The sequence below is a fragment of the Copidosoma floridanum genome, unplaced genomic scaffold (assembly GCF_036245765.1).
Source record: "Copidosoma floridanum isolate Cflo_tuat_1 unplaced genomic scaffold, Cflo_Japanese_pri ptg000007l, whole genome shotgun sequence".
Classification (NCBI taxonomy): domain Eukaryota; kingdom Metazoa; phylum Arthropoda; class Insecta; order Hymenoptera; family Encyrtidae; genus Copidosoma; species Copidosoma floridanum.
The window spans coordinates 13265049-13283329 of record NW_028321884.1 but is presented as its reverse complement, the minus strand read 5'-3'; the positions used below and the strand labels follow the sequence as shown (position 1 = coordinate 13283329).

General features: G+C 32.9%; 3 protein-coding genes across 3 annotated transcripts; all 3 read right to left on the bottom strand.

Annotated features, from left to right (window-relative positions):
• Positions 1–1464: 1464 nt before the first annotated feature.
• Positions 1465–3625, bottom strand: LOC149375404 (uncharacterized). The gene is made up of 2 exons (XM_089589010.1): positions 3011–3625; positions 1465–1509 (listed from the first exon to the last, which is right to left on the bottom strand). Exon 1 carries the CDS (start codon positions 3572–3574, stop codon positions 3041–3043), a length of 534 nt encoding a protein of 177 aa, XP_089445136.1. The 5' UTR covers positions 3575–3625; the 3' UTR covers positions 1465–1509; positions 3011–3040.
• A 3455-nt stretch (positions 3626–7080) lies between these two features.
• Positions 7081–9241, bottom strand: LOC149375403 (uncharacterized). The gene is made up of 2 exons (XM_089589008.1): positions 8627–9241; positions 7081–7125 (listed from the first exon to the last, which is right to left on the bottom strand). Exon 1 carries the CDS (start codon positions 9188–9190, stop codon positions 8657–8659), a length of 534 nt encoding a protein of 177 aa, XP_089445134.1. The 5' UTR covers positions 9191–9241; the 3' UTR covers positions 7081–7125; positions 8627–8656.
• Positions 9242–12696: 3455 nt separating this feature from the next.
• Positions 12697–14824, bottom strand: LOC149375402 (uncharacterized). Its single transcript, XM_089589013.1, has 2 exons — positions 14243–14824; positions 12697–12741 (listed from the first exon to the last, which is right to left on the bottom strand). The coding sequence occupies exon 1, from the start codon at positions 14804–14806 to the stop codon at positions 14273–14275; it is 534 nt and encodes a 177-aa protein (XP_089445139.1). The 5' UTR covers positions 14807–14824; the 3' UTR covers positions 12697–12741; positions 14243–14272.
• Between the last annotated feature and the right edge of the window lie 3457 nt (positions 14825–18281).

Below are 18281 nucleotides of genomic sequence, written 5' to 3'. Positions count from 1 at the left end.
GTGTACAATTTACCAATAAAATTATTTTAAAACTATTTTTAAGAAATACGTCTAAGACGAATAATTACAGGAGTTCCTAAATAAGGCTGAAGTGCCTTTTTTTTGCAGCGAATTAGGTGTGGCATTTTTTATTTTATGTTTTTAAATAAAATATTTATTTAGATATGGCATCGTGGAATTCTTATCAACAAACCAAATTTTAAAGCAAAAATTCGATGTCTTCTATTTCGAAAGAGTCTATTTACATTTTTGCGTGATATAATCTTTATGCCTGATTCTCAAACTGCCATAATACTTCAATTCCTTGATTTGACGTACTTTGCACCCTATGTTGAGACACATGAAAAAATATCACAATATCAGTAAAATATCTCAACATCGATGGTCAAACTAGGTGTTTCTGATACATTGTTCTCATTGTTTTGCAGCCGATCGTATTTACGCAGTTTTGATGTAAGTCAAGCGATTTGTATTTCCTTTTACCACAATAGCACAATGCGCACAAGGTAGTGCATTATTCTGCCTCTTCAAGCCGTAAAATAAGCTATACGTTCAAAGGCTCAAGTCACCATCCGTCCCGACACCGAATAAGAAAGGAACCACGGTGTAATATATTAGCCCCACTTTTAGCGTATTATAACGAAGGCATCTACCGATTCTCATTCGACAGAGTCGGCGGTACAGGTAACCTGTGCAAATGACGATGAATAAGCTAGTGAAGACTCTGAAATCTTAAACCACAGTGAATGTATATGTACATGGGAGAAAAAAAAAACGAAAAGAGGTCCTCCGGAGAATCACCGCGCGACGATACCAACCGCTTTCTCAGCAACAGCACTCCAGAACAGAAGCCTAAATATAACACTGCACTGGTAAACTACCAACTTCACCAATATACTCTAGATACGCTGCTCTACTGAGAACGATCCCTTAGCTAAATGATTTAAAACTATAAGTGCAATTTGAGCTGTAATAGGTAATAATTATAACTTGTGTGCGTCACCCTTTGATGACTATTCAAGAAAAAATCACCTCCCAAGGGAATAGATATATTATGAGGAGAAGAATAAAAAGCTACACCATGTTCCATACATACACATTTTACTTTTTCAATGACAATATTTTTGATAAGTATGTACATATTCTGGGTTCCATATTTTTAAACCTCATATTATAACTAATATCGATTTACGCTTATATTGTTGATACGTAATTATTAGCAATAATCTAAATTTTTCAATATTCAATTCCATCTATAAATAATTACAGAAATTAGGGACGTTATAAGTACTCATACAATTGTTAGTTTCAAAAATCTTACGAATCTTATTTTTATTCATATATGTAATAGTTGTTTAAGATATTTTTTTTATATTTGTTAATAGTTTTGTTATAAAAACTCTTAACTTCATTAATGAGTGAAATCAATCATTAAAAACACCATTATACGTAGTCTACAATGACGTTGATGATGAAAATCTGGTGACAGACGACTATAGAACACCTATACTAAAATTACTAGTTAACATAGATACGTACATAAGCAAGAAGTATTATTTATTAAATAAGCATTGCATTTAGCAGTCAGAAAGAAATCAAGTAATATTTTATCGAAATCAAAAGCTTACTAATGTTTCTACTTTTTGGGAACTAAAGATCAAAATAGCAAAGTACGGCTTTTTGTATTTCTCAAATTAAGGGAAAGTGTCACGTACAGTATGAGATGAGTATATACTACGTGGGATGAGCTTCAGCTATTAGTATTAGGAAGGAGCACAAGTGGGGGAAGAGAGAGCATAAAAAGGCCCGCAGCAGTGGCCACAGGGCTCTTGAACGTCGGGACTAGAAGGAGGTGAGTCGCGATAAGTCACCCGGGACCGCAAAGCGCCTTCCCTCAAGGAATATAGCAATAAAGTGATTGATTGAGTTTAACTGCCGCGTTGTTATTAAGCACCCCGAACCTTTAGAATCCTACGTAACAAAAGGAACTTTTATTGAAAAACGAGGCTGATTCAAATATCAGAAATATATTCGATCGTACGTCTATATATAGTTTTGCAGCATTTATGAATCATAAAACGGTCATTCAGTTATTGTTTGTTTAGAAATTAAATCTAAATATTATATATTTTGAGGTAGATAAACTATCAGATATCTTTACTGCTAACCTCAAGTTTTTATACAAGGACAAACTCGTATCATCTGCGTAAGACGCACTGTCATTGCGAGATAAGCGCCACTAATGACTTACTGTGGTAATTGTGCATTTAAATTTCTAAGCAAAGGAAAAAGTTATTCAAAAATCTACTGAAAGTGTGTAAGTAGTTCTTAGAAAATTTTGTCAATCTATAGATCATGCAGTTTTCCAACTTGATACTGCGACTTACATTCAAACTAGACATTCGTCACACTATTTCAGTTAACGTTGTATGTTATAAAACGCTTTTTGTTTATGGAAAATAGAAATTTAAGTTTGAAGTTCTAAAAATTTTTTCACAAAGAAATATATTTAAATTTACTGGAAATTAAATTGAAACTACGTAATTAATTTTATTTTAGAAATCATATTAAATGATTAGACTTGAGTTAGAAAATCTAATCTTATAAAAAACGGGAACCAAAGAATACTTACATTCATTTTTATATACATCATGTAAGGTCTTTTTTCGTTACAATAACTAAAATTTTTTTACTTTTTTTGATGCTAACAAAAGCCCAATTTTAATTTTGTTAATTGATTACTATTAAAAAAAAAAGTTTTTGGAACATATCTAATCTAGAATACCAGTATTTAGCAAAAAGCGTATTGTATGTGATTTTTTAGTCTGAGGATTACCAAAAAAAAATTTTAATATAAGGAAACATATTATAAAAAAATAATAATAATAATAATAATGAAACACATTACAGGGACATAAAATGAACTAAACAAGCTTTTCTGATTAAACTTCACCAAGAGGTATAAATTTATTAAACACAATACATATTCATTAAACAGAAATTATGGTACCTGTTCACTACACATCCACTTTTAGTAAGTTTAATCAAGCTCCATTGACGATATTTTCGATGACATGCTGGTCATTTCATTAGGTTGATCATTTCCAGCTTTTCGATGTCTCAGCATGGTAATCATCTTGTTTTTTCTTTTAAACAAAGCTCGATACTGAGTAATAGATACCAACCGCTCAGCCATGCTCTGGAATGCATCCAGAGTTAAGCAGGTCAATGTCTTGGCACCAGAACTCCAGAACAGAAGTCCAAATATTCCACTGCGCTGGTCAACTGCCAACTTCACCAATATACTCGGGCTCTTGAATATTTTCTTGGCCTTCTTGGAAGCGAAACCCTGGATAATATCGTTGCGCTGCTTTTCCAGCTCCACCAGACATGCTGAGTTCAACCTGGTGGAGCCAAGTCTTACGGAAAATTGGAGACGTCCATCACTGGTGGTCGTGTCTTCGCAGATCAGCCACAGGTCTTCTTCTTCGTTCAAGCAAAATTTCAAATACTGCTCAGGCATGGTCTTCTTTCTGCAGTTCTGAAGTAGTACCAGCTTACGTAAAGATGACATTTTAGAAGTAGTGTAATGTTTAGCTTCACAGTTGGAAGCAAACTGATTGTAGATCTATCGTTACACAGTACTTATTTCTTTGTCACCTCCGACAGTTAAATTGTTGTTGACGTCCGCTTAGTAAGACGTAGAGCGACAAACCTACGGCCACGGAATTTCTTTACGTTCGTTAAGTGAGGCGCTTCTCCGAGGTCCGTGCTTTCAAGTGCACCTGAATATCTATCTAGATGTATGCGATCTATTACGAATATTTGCATTTATACATTGTATGGTGGCCAAAAGTTGATTTTTTTTTTGACGACCAGACGCATGTGCATATCATTTTTTTAGTGCCGTCTGCTATCCACCTTTTCCGTTGCATCGAGTCCGTTCGCACCTATATAAACTCATGTAAAGGACCCAATACTTGATCACTCTACACAATTTTTTGGCTTATTGACCAAGAAAAAAAAATATTTATGAAAATTCATCACTGCAATTGTTAGATAGCATAAACCAACCTTTCAACTTTATTGTTATGCAAATAAAAAATGATAACCTTCTAAGATAAAATCATCTTAAAGAATTCACAAACGTACCTTTTTACTCCAAAAGTGGATCACCTTAATCGAGGTTCATTTTTTATCTCTGCGCATGTGTAGAGGATAAAATTTCACTTCGCTTATGTGCAGATAACATAATTACTGTGGTCGAGTATTGGTGCTTGGTCGAGTGTTTAATCTTTTACCTTGTAGAGTTGCCCGGTTTTTAACCTTCCTCTTACATATCGTTTACCGTATGATCTGTTTCTCGTCTCTTGTGTATGTGTACTCAAAATTACTACTTACAAAAACTAACATTAACTTTTACAAACTTTGTTAGTAATTGTTAAACATAATCATTTTAAAACTATTAGTGGAATGTGAGGTGTGCCCTAGTGCACGTCACCCTTTGATAACTGTTTTCTAATTTAGGTAAAATTAGGTCCAAAGATAAGCGATACATTATTAAGTAATAAATATATTAACTTAGATTTTAAACACTTACAATTATTCAGGATTAACACGATTAGTTGTTCAATTATTATTTCAGAGCTTAAAATTTTTAGTATCAACTCGTATAGGTATTTCGTCGTAAAATTGTTATAAATTTTATTTATATATTGCTTCGAGTTTAATAAATAGGTGTTATAAAATCGCACCACTTCACAAAGCATTTCTAACGTTTAATAAGTTAGCTTCATTTCTAATTTGAATTTATTTTTAACCTCAACTTTTTATCTAACTATCAAACGCGTTGAATGAGAACCAATCAACTTTTTTGAACTCAAATATCCTTTTGTTTTATTTTAAGGAAATCAACATACATTAGGTGAAAAAATCCTTGATCGGTCACGAGCACACATGTGCCATTACACCAATACAATGTATAACGGTTCTGGCAGGGTTGTTTAAAGTCTAAAAATTAAGTAATTGATTTAATAAGTACCTTGTACATATCAAGTACTAAAAGAAAAACAAAATTTTTGGTTATTTCGCTGAAGTTGAATAATTTTCCTTGTATTCTTTTTTTTTCTTTTTTTTTAAATAGTACAAATATTTTTAAAACAAGGCCGGTTCGTTTATATTGAATTGTATTAAATTATGTTATATGTACTGAAATCTTCCAGCTTATTTTTTTTGATCGAGGAACAATTCTGAAATTCGGATTTTCATTAAAAATCGTTTAATCTTTCGGTCGTAGGGGGCATTACCTACCCTACCCCCCACCAAAACCACGCTTACTAAACCCCCACTACTAGCCTTGCCTCCTAGCCCTATTGTGTTGAACCCCTTTGACAAGATGGTTGGGCATTTATACAGCTAAAAAAAAATCGGTGGATTATACAAAGTTTAAATTTAGCTTTCTATACACGTGATAATTGAAGGCACTTTTATCAATGACGATAAGTCTCTTTTTTAAATTGTTTTAAACCATTACACTCATCTGAATTTCTCATTCTACCTGCATTTCTCACCAATAAGCTACGTTTTTTTAGCACTGTGACGTTGTTTTTCACTGTTGTGTACAATTTACCAATAAAATTATTTTAAAACTATTTTTAAGAAATACGTCTAAGACGAATAATTACAGGAGTTCCTAAATAAGGCTGAAGTGCCTTTTTTTTGCAGCGAATTAGGTGTGGCATTTTTTATTTTATGTTTTTAAATAAAATATTTATTTAGATATGGCATCGTGGAATTCTTATCAACAAACCAAATTTTAAAGCAAAAATTCGATGTCTTCTATTTCGAAAGAGTCTATTTACATTTTTGCGTGATATAATCTTTATGCCTGATTCTCAAACTGCCATAATACTTCAATTCCTTGATTTGACGTACTTTGCACCCTATGTTGAGACACATGAAAAAATATCACAATATCAGTAAAATATCTCAACATCGATGGTCAAACTAGGTGTTTCTGATACATTGTTCTCATTGTTTTGCAGCCGATCGTATTTACGCAGTTTTGATGTAAGTCAAGCGATTTGTATTTCCTTTTACCACAATAGCACAATGCGCACAAGGTAGTGCATTATTCTGCCTCTTCAAGCCGTAAAATAAGCTATACGTTCAAAGGCTCAAGTCACCATCCGTCCCGACACCGAATAAGAAAGGAACCACGGTGTAATATATTAGCCCCACTTTTAGCGTATTATAACGAAGGCATCTACCGATTCTCATTCGACAGAGTCGGCGGTACAGGTAACCTGTGCAAATGACGATGAATAAGCTAGTGAAGACTCTGAAATCTTAAACCACAGTGAATGTATATGTACATGGGAGAAAAAAAAAACGAAAAGAGGTCCTCCGGAGAATCACCGCGCGACGATACCAACCGCTTTCTCAGCAACAGCACTCCAGAACAGAAGCCTAAATATAACACTGCACTGGTAAACTACCAACTTCACCAATATACTCTAGATACGCTGCTCTACTGAGAACGATCCCTTAGCTAAATGATTTAAAACTATAAGTGCAATTTGAGCTGTAATAGGTAATAATTATAACTTGTGTGCGTCACCCTTTGATGACTATTCAAGAAAAAATCACCTCCCAAGGGAATAGATATATTATGAGGAGAAGAATAAAAAGCTACACCATGTTCCATACATACACATTTTACTTTTTCAATGACAATATTTTTGATAAGTATGTACATATTCTGGGTTCCATATTTTTAAACCTCATATTATAACTAATATCGATTTACGCTTATATTGTTGATACGTAATTATTAGCAATAATCTAAATTTTTCAATATTCAATTCCATCTATAAATAATTACAGAAATTAGGGACGTTATAAGTACTCATACAATTGTTAGTTTCAAAAATCTTACGAATCTTATTTTTATTCATATATGTAATAGTTGTTTAAGATATTTTTTTTATATTTGTTAATAGTTTTGTTATAAAAACTCTTAACTTCATTAATGAGTGAAATCAATCATTAAAAACACCATTATACGTAGTCTACAATGACGTTGATGATGAAAATCTGGTGACAGACGACTATAGAACACCTATACTAAAATTACTAGTTAACATAGATACGTACATAAGCAAGAAGTATTATTTATTAAATAAGCATTGCATTTAGCAGTCAGAAAGAAATCAAGTAATATTTTATCGAAATCAAAAGCTTACTAATGTTTCTACTTTTTGGGAACTAAAGATCAAAATAGCAAAGTACGGCTTTTTGTATTTCTCAAATTAAGGGAAAGTGTCACGTACAGTATGAGATGAGTATATACTACGTGGGATGAGCTTCAGCTATTAGTATTAGGAAGGAGCACAAGTGGGGGAAGAGAGAGCATAAAAAGGCCCGCAGCAGTGGCCACAGGGCTCTTGAACGTCGGGACTAGAAGGAGGTGAGTCGCGATAAGTCACCCGGGACCGCAAAGCGCCTTCCCTCAAGGAATATAGCAATAAAGTGATTGATTGAGTTTAACTGCCGCGTTGTTATTAAGCACCCCGAACCTTTAGAATCCTACGTAACAAAAGGAACTTTTATTGAAAAACGAGGCTGATTCAAATATCAGAAATATATTCGATCGTACGTCTATATATAGTTTTGCAGCATTTATGAATCATAAAACGGTCATTCAGTTATTGTTTGTTTAGAAATTAAATCTAAATATTATATATTTTGAGGTAGATAAACTATCAGATATCTTTACTGCTAACCTCAAGTTTTTATACAAGGACAAACTCATATCATCTGCGTAAGACGCACTGTCATTGCGAGATAAGCGCCACTAATGACTTACTGTGGTAATTGTGCATTTAAATTTCTAAGCAAAGGAAAAAGTTATTCAAAAATCTACTGAAAGTGTGTAAGTAGTTCTTAGAAAATTTTGTCAATCTATAGATCATGCAGTTTTCCAACTTGATACTGCGACTTACATTCAAACTAGACATTCGTCACACTATTTCAGTTAACGTTGTATGTTATAAAACGCTTTTTGTTTATGGAAAATAGAAATTTAAGTTTGAAGTTCTAAAAATTTTTTCACAAAGAAATATATTTAAATTTACTGGAAATTAAATTGAAACTACGTAATTAATTTTATTTTAGAAATCATATTAAATGATTAGACTTGAGTTAGAAAATCTAATCTTATAAAAAACGGGAACCAAAGAATACTTACATTCATTTTTATATACATCATGTAAGGTCTTTTTTCGTTACAATAACTAAAATTTTTTTACTTTTTTTGATGCTAACAAAAGCCCAATTTTAATTTTGTTAATTGATTACTATTAAAAAAAAAAGTTTTTGGAACATATCTAATCTAGAATACCAGTATTTAGCAAAAAGCGTATTGTATGTGATTTTTTAGTCTGAGGATTACCAAAAAAAAATTTTAATATAAGGAAACATATTATAAAAAAATAATAATAATAATAATAATGAAACACATTACAGGGACATAAAATGAACTAAACAAGCTTTTCTGATTAAACTTCACCAAGAGGTATAAATTTATTAAACACAATACATATTCATTAAACAGAAATTATGGTACCTGTTCACTACACATCCACTTTTAGTAAGTTTAATCAAGCTCCATTGACGATATTTTCGATGACATGCTGGTCATTTCATTAGGTTGATCATTTCCAGCTTTTCGATGTCTCAGCATGGTAATCATCTTGTTTTTTCTTTTAAACAAAGCTCGATACTGAGTAATAGATACCAACCGCTCAGCCATGCTCTGGAATGCATCCAGAGTTAAGCAGGTCAATGTCTTGGCACCAGAACTCCAGAACAGAAGTCCAAATATTCCACTGCGCTGGTCAACTGCCAACTTCACCAATATACTCGGGCTCTTGAATATTTTCTTGGCCTTCTTGGAAGCGAAACCCTGGATAATATCGTTGCGCTGCTTTTCCAGCTCCACCAGACATGCTGAGTTCAACCTGGTGGAGCCAAGTCTTACGGAAAATTGGAGACGTCCATCACTGGTGGTCGTGTCTTCGCAGATCAGCCACAGGTCTTCTTCTTCGTTCAAGCAAAATTTCAAATACTGCTCAGGCATGGTCTTCTTTCTGCAGTTCTGAAGTAGTACCAGCTTACGTAAAGATGACATTTTAGAAGTAGTGTAATGTTTAGCTTCACAGTTGGAAGCAAACTGATTGTAGATCTATCGTTACACAGTACTTATTTCTTTGTCACCTCCGACAGTTAAATTGTTGTTGACGTCCGCTTAGTAAGACGTAGAGCGACAAACCTACGGCCACGGAATTTCTTTACGTTCGTTAAGTGAGGCGCTTCTCCGAGGTCCGTGCTTTCAAGTGCACCTGAATATCTATCTAGATGTATGCGATCTATTACGAATATTTGCATTTATACATTGTATGGTGGCCAAAAGTTGATTTTTTTTTTGACGACCAGACGCATGTGCATATCATTTTTTTAGTGCCGTCTGCTATCCACCTTTTCCGTTGCATCGAGTCCGTTCGCACCTATATAAACTCATGTAAAGGACCCAATACTTGATCACTCTACACAATTTTTTGGCTTATTGACCAAGAAAAAAAAATATTTATGAAAATTCATCACTGCAATTGTTAGATAGCATAAACCAACCTTTCAACTTTATTGTTATGCAAATAAAAAATGATAACCTTCTAAGATAAAATCATCTTAAAGAATTCACAAACGTACCTTTTTACTCCAAAAGTGGATCACCTTAATCGAGGTTCATTTTTTATCTCTGCGCATGTGTAGAGGATAAAATTTCACTTCGCTTATGTGCAGATAACATAATTACTGTGGTCGAGTATTGGTGCTTGGTCGAGTGTTTAATCTTTTACCTTGTAGAGTTGCCCGGTTTTTAACCTTCCTCTTACATATCGTTTACCGTATGATCTGTTTCTCGTCTCTTGTGTATGTGTACTCAAAATTACTACTTACAAAAACTAACATTAACTTTTACAAACTTTGTTAGTAATTGTTAAACATAATCATTTTAAAACTATTAGTGGAATGTGAGGTGTGCCCTAGTGCACGTCACCCTTTGATAACTGTTTTTTAATTTAGGTAAAATTAGGTCCAAAGATAAGCGATACATTATTAAGTAATAAATATATTAACTTAGATTTTAAACACTTACAATTATTCAGGATTAACACGATTAGTTGTTCAATTATTATTTCAGAGCTTAAAATTTTTAGTATCAACTCGTATAGGTATTTCGTCGTAAAATTGTTATAAATTTTATTTATATATTGCTTCGAGTTTAATAAATAGGTGTTATAAAATCGCACCACTTCACAAAGCATTTCTAACGTTTAATAAGTTAGCTTCATTTCTAATTTGAATTTATTTTTAACCTCAACTTTTTATCTAACTATCAAACGCGTTGAATGAGAACCAATCAACTTTTTTGAACTCAAATATCCTTTTGTTTTATTTTAAGGAAATCAACATACATTAGGTGAAAAAATCCTTGATCGGTCACGAGCACACATGTGCCATTACACCAATACAATGTATAACGGTTCTGGCAGGGTTGTTTAAAGTCTAAAAATTAAGTAATTGATTTAATAAGTACCTTGTACATATCAAGTACTAAAAGAAAAACAAAATTTTTGGTTATTTCGCTGAAGTTGAATAATTTTCCTTGTATTCTTTTTTTTTCTTTTTTTTTAAATAGTACAAATATTTTTAAAACAAGGCCGGTTCGTTTATATTGAATTGTATTAAATTATGTTATATGTACTGAAATCTTCCAGCTTATTTTTTTTGATCGAGGAACAATTCTGAAATTCGGATTTTCATTAAAAATCGTTTAATCTTTCGGTCGTAGGGGGCATTACCTACCCTACCCCCCACCAAAACCACGCTTACTAAACCCCCACTACTAGCCTTGCCTCCTAGCCCTATTGTGTTGAACCCCTTTGACAAGATGGTTGGGCATTTATACAGCTAAAAAAAAATCGGTGGATTATACAAAGTTTAAATTTAGCTTTCTATACACGTGATAATTGAAGGCACTTTTATCAATGACGATAAGTCTCTTTTTTAAATTGTTTTAAACCATTACACTCATCTGAATTTCTCATTCTACCTGCATTTCTCACCAATAAGCTACGTTTTTTTAGCACTGTGACGTTGTTTTTCACTGTTGTGTACAATTTACCAATAAAATTATTTTAAAACTATTTTTAAGAAATACGTCTAAGACGAATAATTACAGGAGTTCCTAAATAAGGCTGAAGTGCCTTTTTTTTGCAGCGAATTAGGTGTGGCATTTTTTATTTTATGTTTTTAAATAAAATATTTATTTAGATATGGCATCGTGGAATTCTTATCAACAAACCAAATTTTAAAGCAAAAATTCGATGTCTTCTATTTCGAAAGAGTCTATTTACATTTTTGCGTGATATAATCTTTATGCCTGATTCTCAAACTGCCATAATACTTCAATTCCTTGATTTGACGTACTTTGCACCCTATGTTGAGACACATGAAAAAATATCACAATATCAGTAAAATATCTCAACATCGATGGTCAAACTAGGTGTTTCTGATACATTGTTCTCATTGTTTTGCAGCCGATCGTATTTACGCAGTTTTGATGTAAGTCAAGCGATTTGTATTTCCTTTTACCACAATAGCACAATGCGCACAAGGTAGTGCATTATTCTGCCTCTTCAAGCCGTAAAATAAGCTATACGTTCAAAGGCTCAAGTCACCATCCGTCCCGACACCGAATAAGAAAGGAACCACGGTGTAATATATTAGCCCCACTTTTAGCGTATTATAACGAAGGCATCTACCGATTCTCATTCGACAGAGTCGGCGGTACAGGTAACCTGTGCAAATGACGATGAATAAGCTAGTGAAGACTCTGAAATCTTAAACCACAGTGAATGTATATGTACATGGGAGAAAAAAAAAACGAAAAGAGGTCCTCCGGAGAATCACCGCGCGACGATACCAACCGCTTTCTCAGCAACAGCACTCCAGAACAGAAGCCTAAATATAACACTGCACTGGTAAACTACCAACTTCACCAATATACTCTAGATACGCTGCTCTACTGAGAACGATCCCTTAGCTAAATGATTTAAAACTATAAGTGCAATTTGAGCTGTAATAGGTAATAATTATAACTTGTGTGCGTCACCCTTTGATGACTATTCAAGAAAAAATCACCTCCCAAGGGAATAGATATATTATGAGGAGAAGAATAAAAAGCTACACCATGTTCCATACATACACATTTTACTTTTTCAATGACAATATTTTTGATAAGTATGTACATATTCTGGGTTCCATATTTTTAAACCTCATATTATAACTAATATCGATTTACGCTTATATTGTTGATACGTAATTATTAGCAATAATCTAAATTTTTCAATATTCAATTCCATCTATAAATAATTACAGAAATTAGGGACGTTATAAGTACTCATACAATTGTTAGTTTCAAAAATCTTACGAATCTTATTTTTATTCATATATGTAATAGTTGTTTAAGATATTTTTTTTATATTTGTTAATAGTTTTGTTATAAAAACTCTTAACTTCATTAATGAGTGAAATCAATCATTAAAAACACCATTATACGTAGTCTACAATGACGTTGATGATGAAAATCTGGTGACAGACGACTATAGAACACCTATACTAAAATTACTAGTTAACATAGATACGTACATAAGCAAGAAGTATTATTTATTAAATAAGCATTGCATTTAGCAGTCAGAAAAAAATCAAGTAATATTTTATCGAAATCAAAAGCTTACTAATGTTTCTACTTTTTGGGAACTAAAGATCAAAATAGCAAAGTACGGCTTTTTGTATTTCTCAAATTAAGGGAAAGTGTCACGTACAGTATGAGATGAGTATATACTACGTGGGATGAGCTTCAGCTATTAGTATTAGGAAGGAGCACAAGTGGGGGAAGAGAGAGCATAAAAAGGCCCGCAGCAGTGGCCACAGGGCTCTTGAACGTCGGGACTAGAAGGAGGTGAGTCGCGATAAGTCACCCGGGACCGCAAAGCGCCTTCCCTCAAGGAATATAGCAATAAAGTGATTGATTGAGTTTAACTGCCGCGTTGTTATTGAGCACCCCGAACCTTTAGAATCCTACGTAACAAAAGGAACTTTTATTGAAAAACGAGGCTGATTCAAATATCAGAAATATATTCGATCGTACGTCTATATATAGTTTTGCAGCATTTATGAATCATAAAACGGTCATTCAGTTATTGTTTGTTTAGAAATTAAATCTAAATATTATATATTTTGAGGTAGATAAACTATCAGATATCTTTACTGCTAACCTCAAGTTTTTATACAAGGACAAACTCATATCATCTGCGTAAGACGCACTGTCATTGCGAGATAAGCGCCACTAATGACTTACTGTGGTAATTGTGCATTTAAATTTCTAAGCAAAGGAAAAAGTTATTCAAAAATCTACTGAAAGTGTGTAAGTAGTTCTTAGAAAATTTTGACAACCTATAGATCATGCAGTTTTCCAACTTGATACTGCGACTTACATTCAAACTAGACATTCGTCACACTATTTCAGTTAACGTTGTATGTTATAAAACGCTTTTTGTTTATGGAAAATAGAAATTTCAGTTTAAAGTTCTAAACATTTTTTCACAAAGAAATATATTCAAATTTACTGGAAATTAAATTGAAACTACGTAATTGATTTTATTTCAGAAATCATATTAAATGATTAGACTTAAGTTAGAAAATCTAATCTTATAAAAAACAGGAACCAAAGAATACTTACATTCATTTTTATATACATCATGTAAGGTCTTTTTTCGTTACAATAACTAAAATTTTTTTACTTTTTTTCATGCTAACAAAAGCCCAATTTTAATTTTGTTAATTGATTACTATTAAAAAAAAAAGTTTTTGGAACATATCTAATCTAGAATACCAGTATTTAGCAAAAAGCGTATTGTATGTGATTTTTTAGTCTGAGGATTACCAAAAAAAAATTTTAATATAAGGAAACATATTATAAAAAAATAATAATAATAATAATAATGAAACACATTACAGGGACATAAAATGAACTAAACAAGCTTTTCTGATTAAACTTCACCAAGAGGTATAAATTTATTAAACACAATACATATTCATTAAACAGAAATTATGGTACCTGTTCACTACACATCCACTTTTAGTAAGTTTAATCAAGCTCCATTGACGATATTTTCGATGACATGCTGGTCATTTCATTAGGTTGATCATTTCCAGCTTTTCGATGTCTCAGCATGGTAATCATCTTGTTTTTTCTTTTAAACAAAGCTCGATACTGAGTAATAGATACCAACCGCTCAGCCATGCTCTGGAATGCATCCAGAGTTAAGCAGGTCAATGTCTTGGCACCAGAACTCCAGAACAGAAGTCCAAATATTCCACTGCGCTGGTCAACTGCCAACTTCACCAATATACTCGGGCTCTTGAATATTTTCTTGGCCTTCTTGGAAGCGAAACCCTGGATAATATCGTTGCGCTGCTTTTCCAGCTCCACCAGACATGCTGAGTTCAACCTGGTGGAGCCAAGTCTTACGGAAAATTGGAGACGTCCATCACTGGTGGTCGTGTCTTCGCAGATCAGCCACAGATCTTCTTCTTCGTTCAAGCAAAATTTCAAATACTGCTCAGGCATGGTCTTCTTTCTGCAGTTCTGAAGTAGTACCAGCTTACGTAAAGATGACATTTTAGAAGTAGTGTAATGTTTAGCTTCACAGTTGGAAGCAAACTGATTGTAGATCTATCGTTACACAGTACTTATTTCTTTGTCACCTCCGACAGTTAAATTGTTGTTGACGTCCGCTTAGTAAGACGTAGAGCGACAAACCTACGGCCACGGAATTTCTTTACGTTCGTTGAGTGAGGCGCTTCTCCGAGGTCCGTGCTTTCAAGTGCACCTGAATATCCATCTAGATGTATGCGATATATTACGAATATTTGCATTTATACATTGTATGGTGGCCAAAAGTTAATTTTTTTTTTTGACGACCAGACGCATGTGCATATCATTTTTTTAGTGCCGTCTGCTATCCACCTTTTCCGTTGCATCGAGTCCGTTCGCACCTATATAAACTAATGTAAAGGACCCAATACTTGACCACTCTACACAATTTTTTGGCTTATTGACCAAGAAAAAAAAATATTTATGAAAATTCATTACTGCAATTGTTAGATAGCATAAACCAACCTTTCAATTTTATTGTTATGCAAATAAAAAATGATAACCTTCTAAGATAAAATCATCTTAAAGAATTCACAAACGTACCTTTTTACTCCAAAAGTGGATCACCTTAATCGAGGTTCATTTTTTATCTCTGCGCATGTGTAGAGGATAAAATTTCACTTCGCTTATGTGCAGATAACATAATTACTGTGGTCGAGTATTAGTGCTTGGTCGAGTGTTTAATCTTTTACCTTGTAGAGTTGCCCGGTTTTTTACCTTCCTCTTACATATCGTTTACCGTATGATCTGTTTCTCGTCTCTTGTGTATGTGTACTCAAAATTACTACTTACAAAAACTAACATTAACTTTTACAAACTTTGTTAGTAATTGTTAAACATAATCATTTTAAAACTATTAGTAGAATGTGAGGTGTGCCCTAGTGCACGTCACCCTTTGATAACTGTTTTCTAATTTAGGTAAAATTAGGTTCAAAGATAAGCGATACATTATTAAGTAATAAATATATTAACTTAGATTTTAAACACTTACAATTATTCAGGATTAACACGATTAGTTGTTCAATTATTATTTCAGAGCTTAAAATTTTTAGTATCAACTCGTATAGGTATTTCGTCGTAAAATTGTTATAAATTTTATTTATATATTGCTTCGAGTTTAATAAATAGGTGTTATAAAATCGCACCACTTCACAAAGCATTTCTAACGTTTAATAAGTTAGCTTCATTTCTAATTTGAATTTATTTTTAACCTCAACTTTTTATCTAACTATCAAACGCGTCGAATGAGAACCAATCAACTTTTTTGAACTCAAATATCCTTTTGTTTTATTTTAAGGAAATCAACATACATTAGGTGAAAAAATCCTTGATCGGTCACGAGCACACATGTGCCATTACACCAATACAATGTATAACGGTTCTGGCAGGGTTGTTTAAAGTCTAAAAATTAAGTAATTGATTTAATAAGTACCTTGTACATATCAAGTACTAAAAGAAAAACAAAATTTTTGGTTATTTCGCTGAAGTTAAATAATTTTCCTTGTATTCTTTTTTTTTCTTTTTTTTTAAATAGTACAAATATTTTTAAAACAAGGCCAGTTCGTTTATATTGAATTGTATTAAATTATGTTATATGTACTGAAATCTTCCAGCTTATTTTTTTTGATCGAGGAACAATTCTGAAATTCGGATTTTCATTAAAAATCGTTTAATCTTTCGGTCGTGGGGGGCATTACCTACCCTACCCCCCACAAACACCACGCCTACTAAACCCCCACTACTAGCCTTGCCTCCTAGCCCTATTGTGTTGAACCCCTTTGACAAGATGGTTGGGCATTCATACAGCTAAAAAAAAGTCGGTGGATTATACAAAGTTTAAATTTATCTTTCTATACACGTGATAATTGAAGGCACTTTTATCAATGACGATAAGTCTCTTTTTTAAATAGTTTTAAACCATTACACTCATCTGAATTTCTCATTCTACCTGCATTTCTCACCAATAAGCTACGTTTTTTTAGCACTATGACGTTGTTTTTCTCTGTTGTGTACAATTTACCAATAAAATCATTTTAAAGCTATTTTAAAGAAATACGTCTAAGACGAATAATTACAGGAGTTCCTGAATAAGGCTTAAGTGCCTTTTTTTTTGCAGCGAATTAGGTGTGGCATTTTTTATTTTATGTTTTTTAATAAAATATTTATTTAGATATGGCATCGTGAAATTCTTATCAACGTACCAAATTTTAAAGCAAAAATTCAATGTCTTCTATTTCAAAAGAGTCTATTTACATTTTTGCGTGATATAATCTTTATGCCTGATTTTCAAACTGCCATAATACTTCAATTCCTTGATTTGACGTACTTTGCACCCTATGTTGAGACACATGAAAAAATATCACAATATCAGTAAAATATCTCAACATCGATGGTCAAACTAGGTGTTTCTGATACATTGTTCTCATTGTTTTGCAGCCGATCGTATTTTCGCAGTTTTGATGTAAGTCAAGCGATTTGTATTTCCTTTTACCACAATAGCACAATGCGCACAAGGTAGTGCATTATTCTGCCTCTTCAAGCCGTAAAATAAGCTATACGTTCAAAGGCTCAAGTCACCATCCGTCCCGACACCGAATAAGAAAGGAACCACGGTGTAATATATTAGCCCCACTTTTGGCGTATTATAACGAAGGCATCTACCGATTCTCATTTGACAGAGTCGGCGGTACAGGTAACCTGTGCAAATGACGATAAATAAGCTAGTGAAGACTCTGAAATTTTAAACCACAGTGAATGTATATGTACATGGGAGAAAAAAAAAACGAAAAGAGGTCCTCCGGAGGATCACCGCGCGACGATACCAACCGCTTTCTCAGCAACAGAACTCCAGAACAGAAGCCTTAATATAACACTGCACTAGTAAACTACCAACTTCACCAATATACTCTAGATACGCTGCTCTACTAAGAACGATTCCTTAGCTAAATGATTTCAAACTATAAGTGCAATTTGAGCTGTAATAGGTAATAATTATAACTTGTGTGCTTCACCCTTTGATGACTGTTCAAGGAAAAATCACCTCCCAAGGGAATAGATATATTATGAGGAGAAGAATAAAAACCTACACCATGTTCCATACATACACATTTTACTTTTTCAATGACAATATTTTCGATAAGTATGTACATATTCTGGGTTCCATATTTTCAAACCTCATATTATAACTAATATCGATTTACGCTTGTATTGTTGATACGTAATTATTAGCAATAATCTAAATTTTTCAATATTCAATTCCATCTATAAATAATTACAGAAATTAGAGACGTTATAAGTACTCATACAATTGTTAGTTTCAAAAATCTTACGAATCTTATTTTTATTCATACATGTAATAGTTGTTTTAGATACTTTTTTTATATTTGTTAATAATTTTGTTATAAAAACTCTTAACTTCATTAATGAGTGAAATCAATCA

Bases quoted from the DNA above. Each gene is read 5' to 3' on its own strand.
- LOC149375404 (XM_089589010.1), bottom strand. From the start codon at position 3,574: ATGTCATCTTTACGTAAGCTGGTACTACTTCAGAACTGCAGAAAGAAG.
- LOC149375402 (XM_089589013.1), bottom strand. From the start codon at position 14,806: ATGTCATCTTTACGTAAGCTGGTACTACTTCAGAACTGCAGAAAGAAG.
- LOC149375403 (XM_089589008.1), bottom strand. From the start codon at position 9,190: ATGTCATCTTTACGTAAGCTGGTACTACTTCAGAACTGCAGAAAGAAG.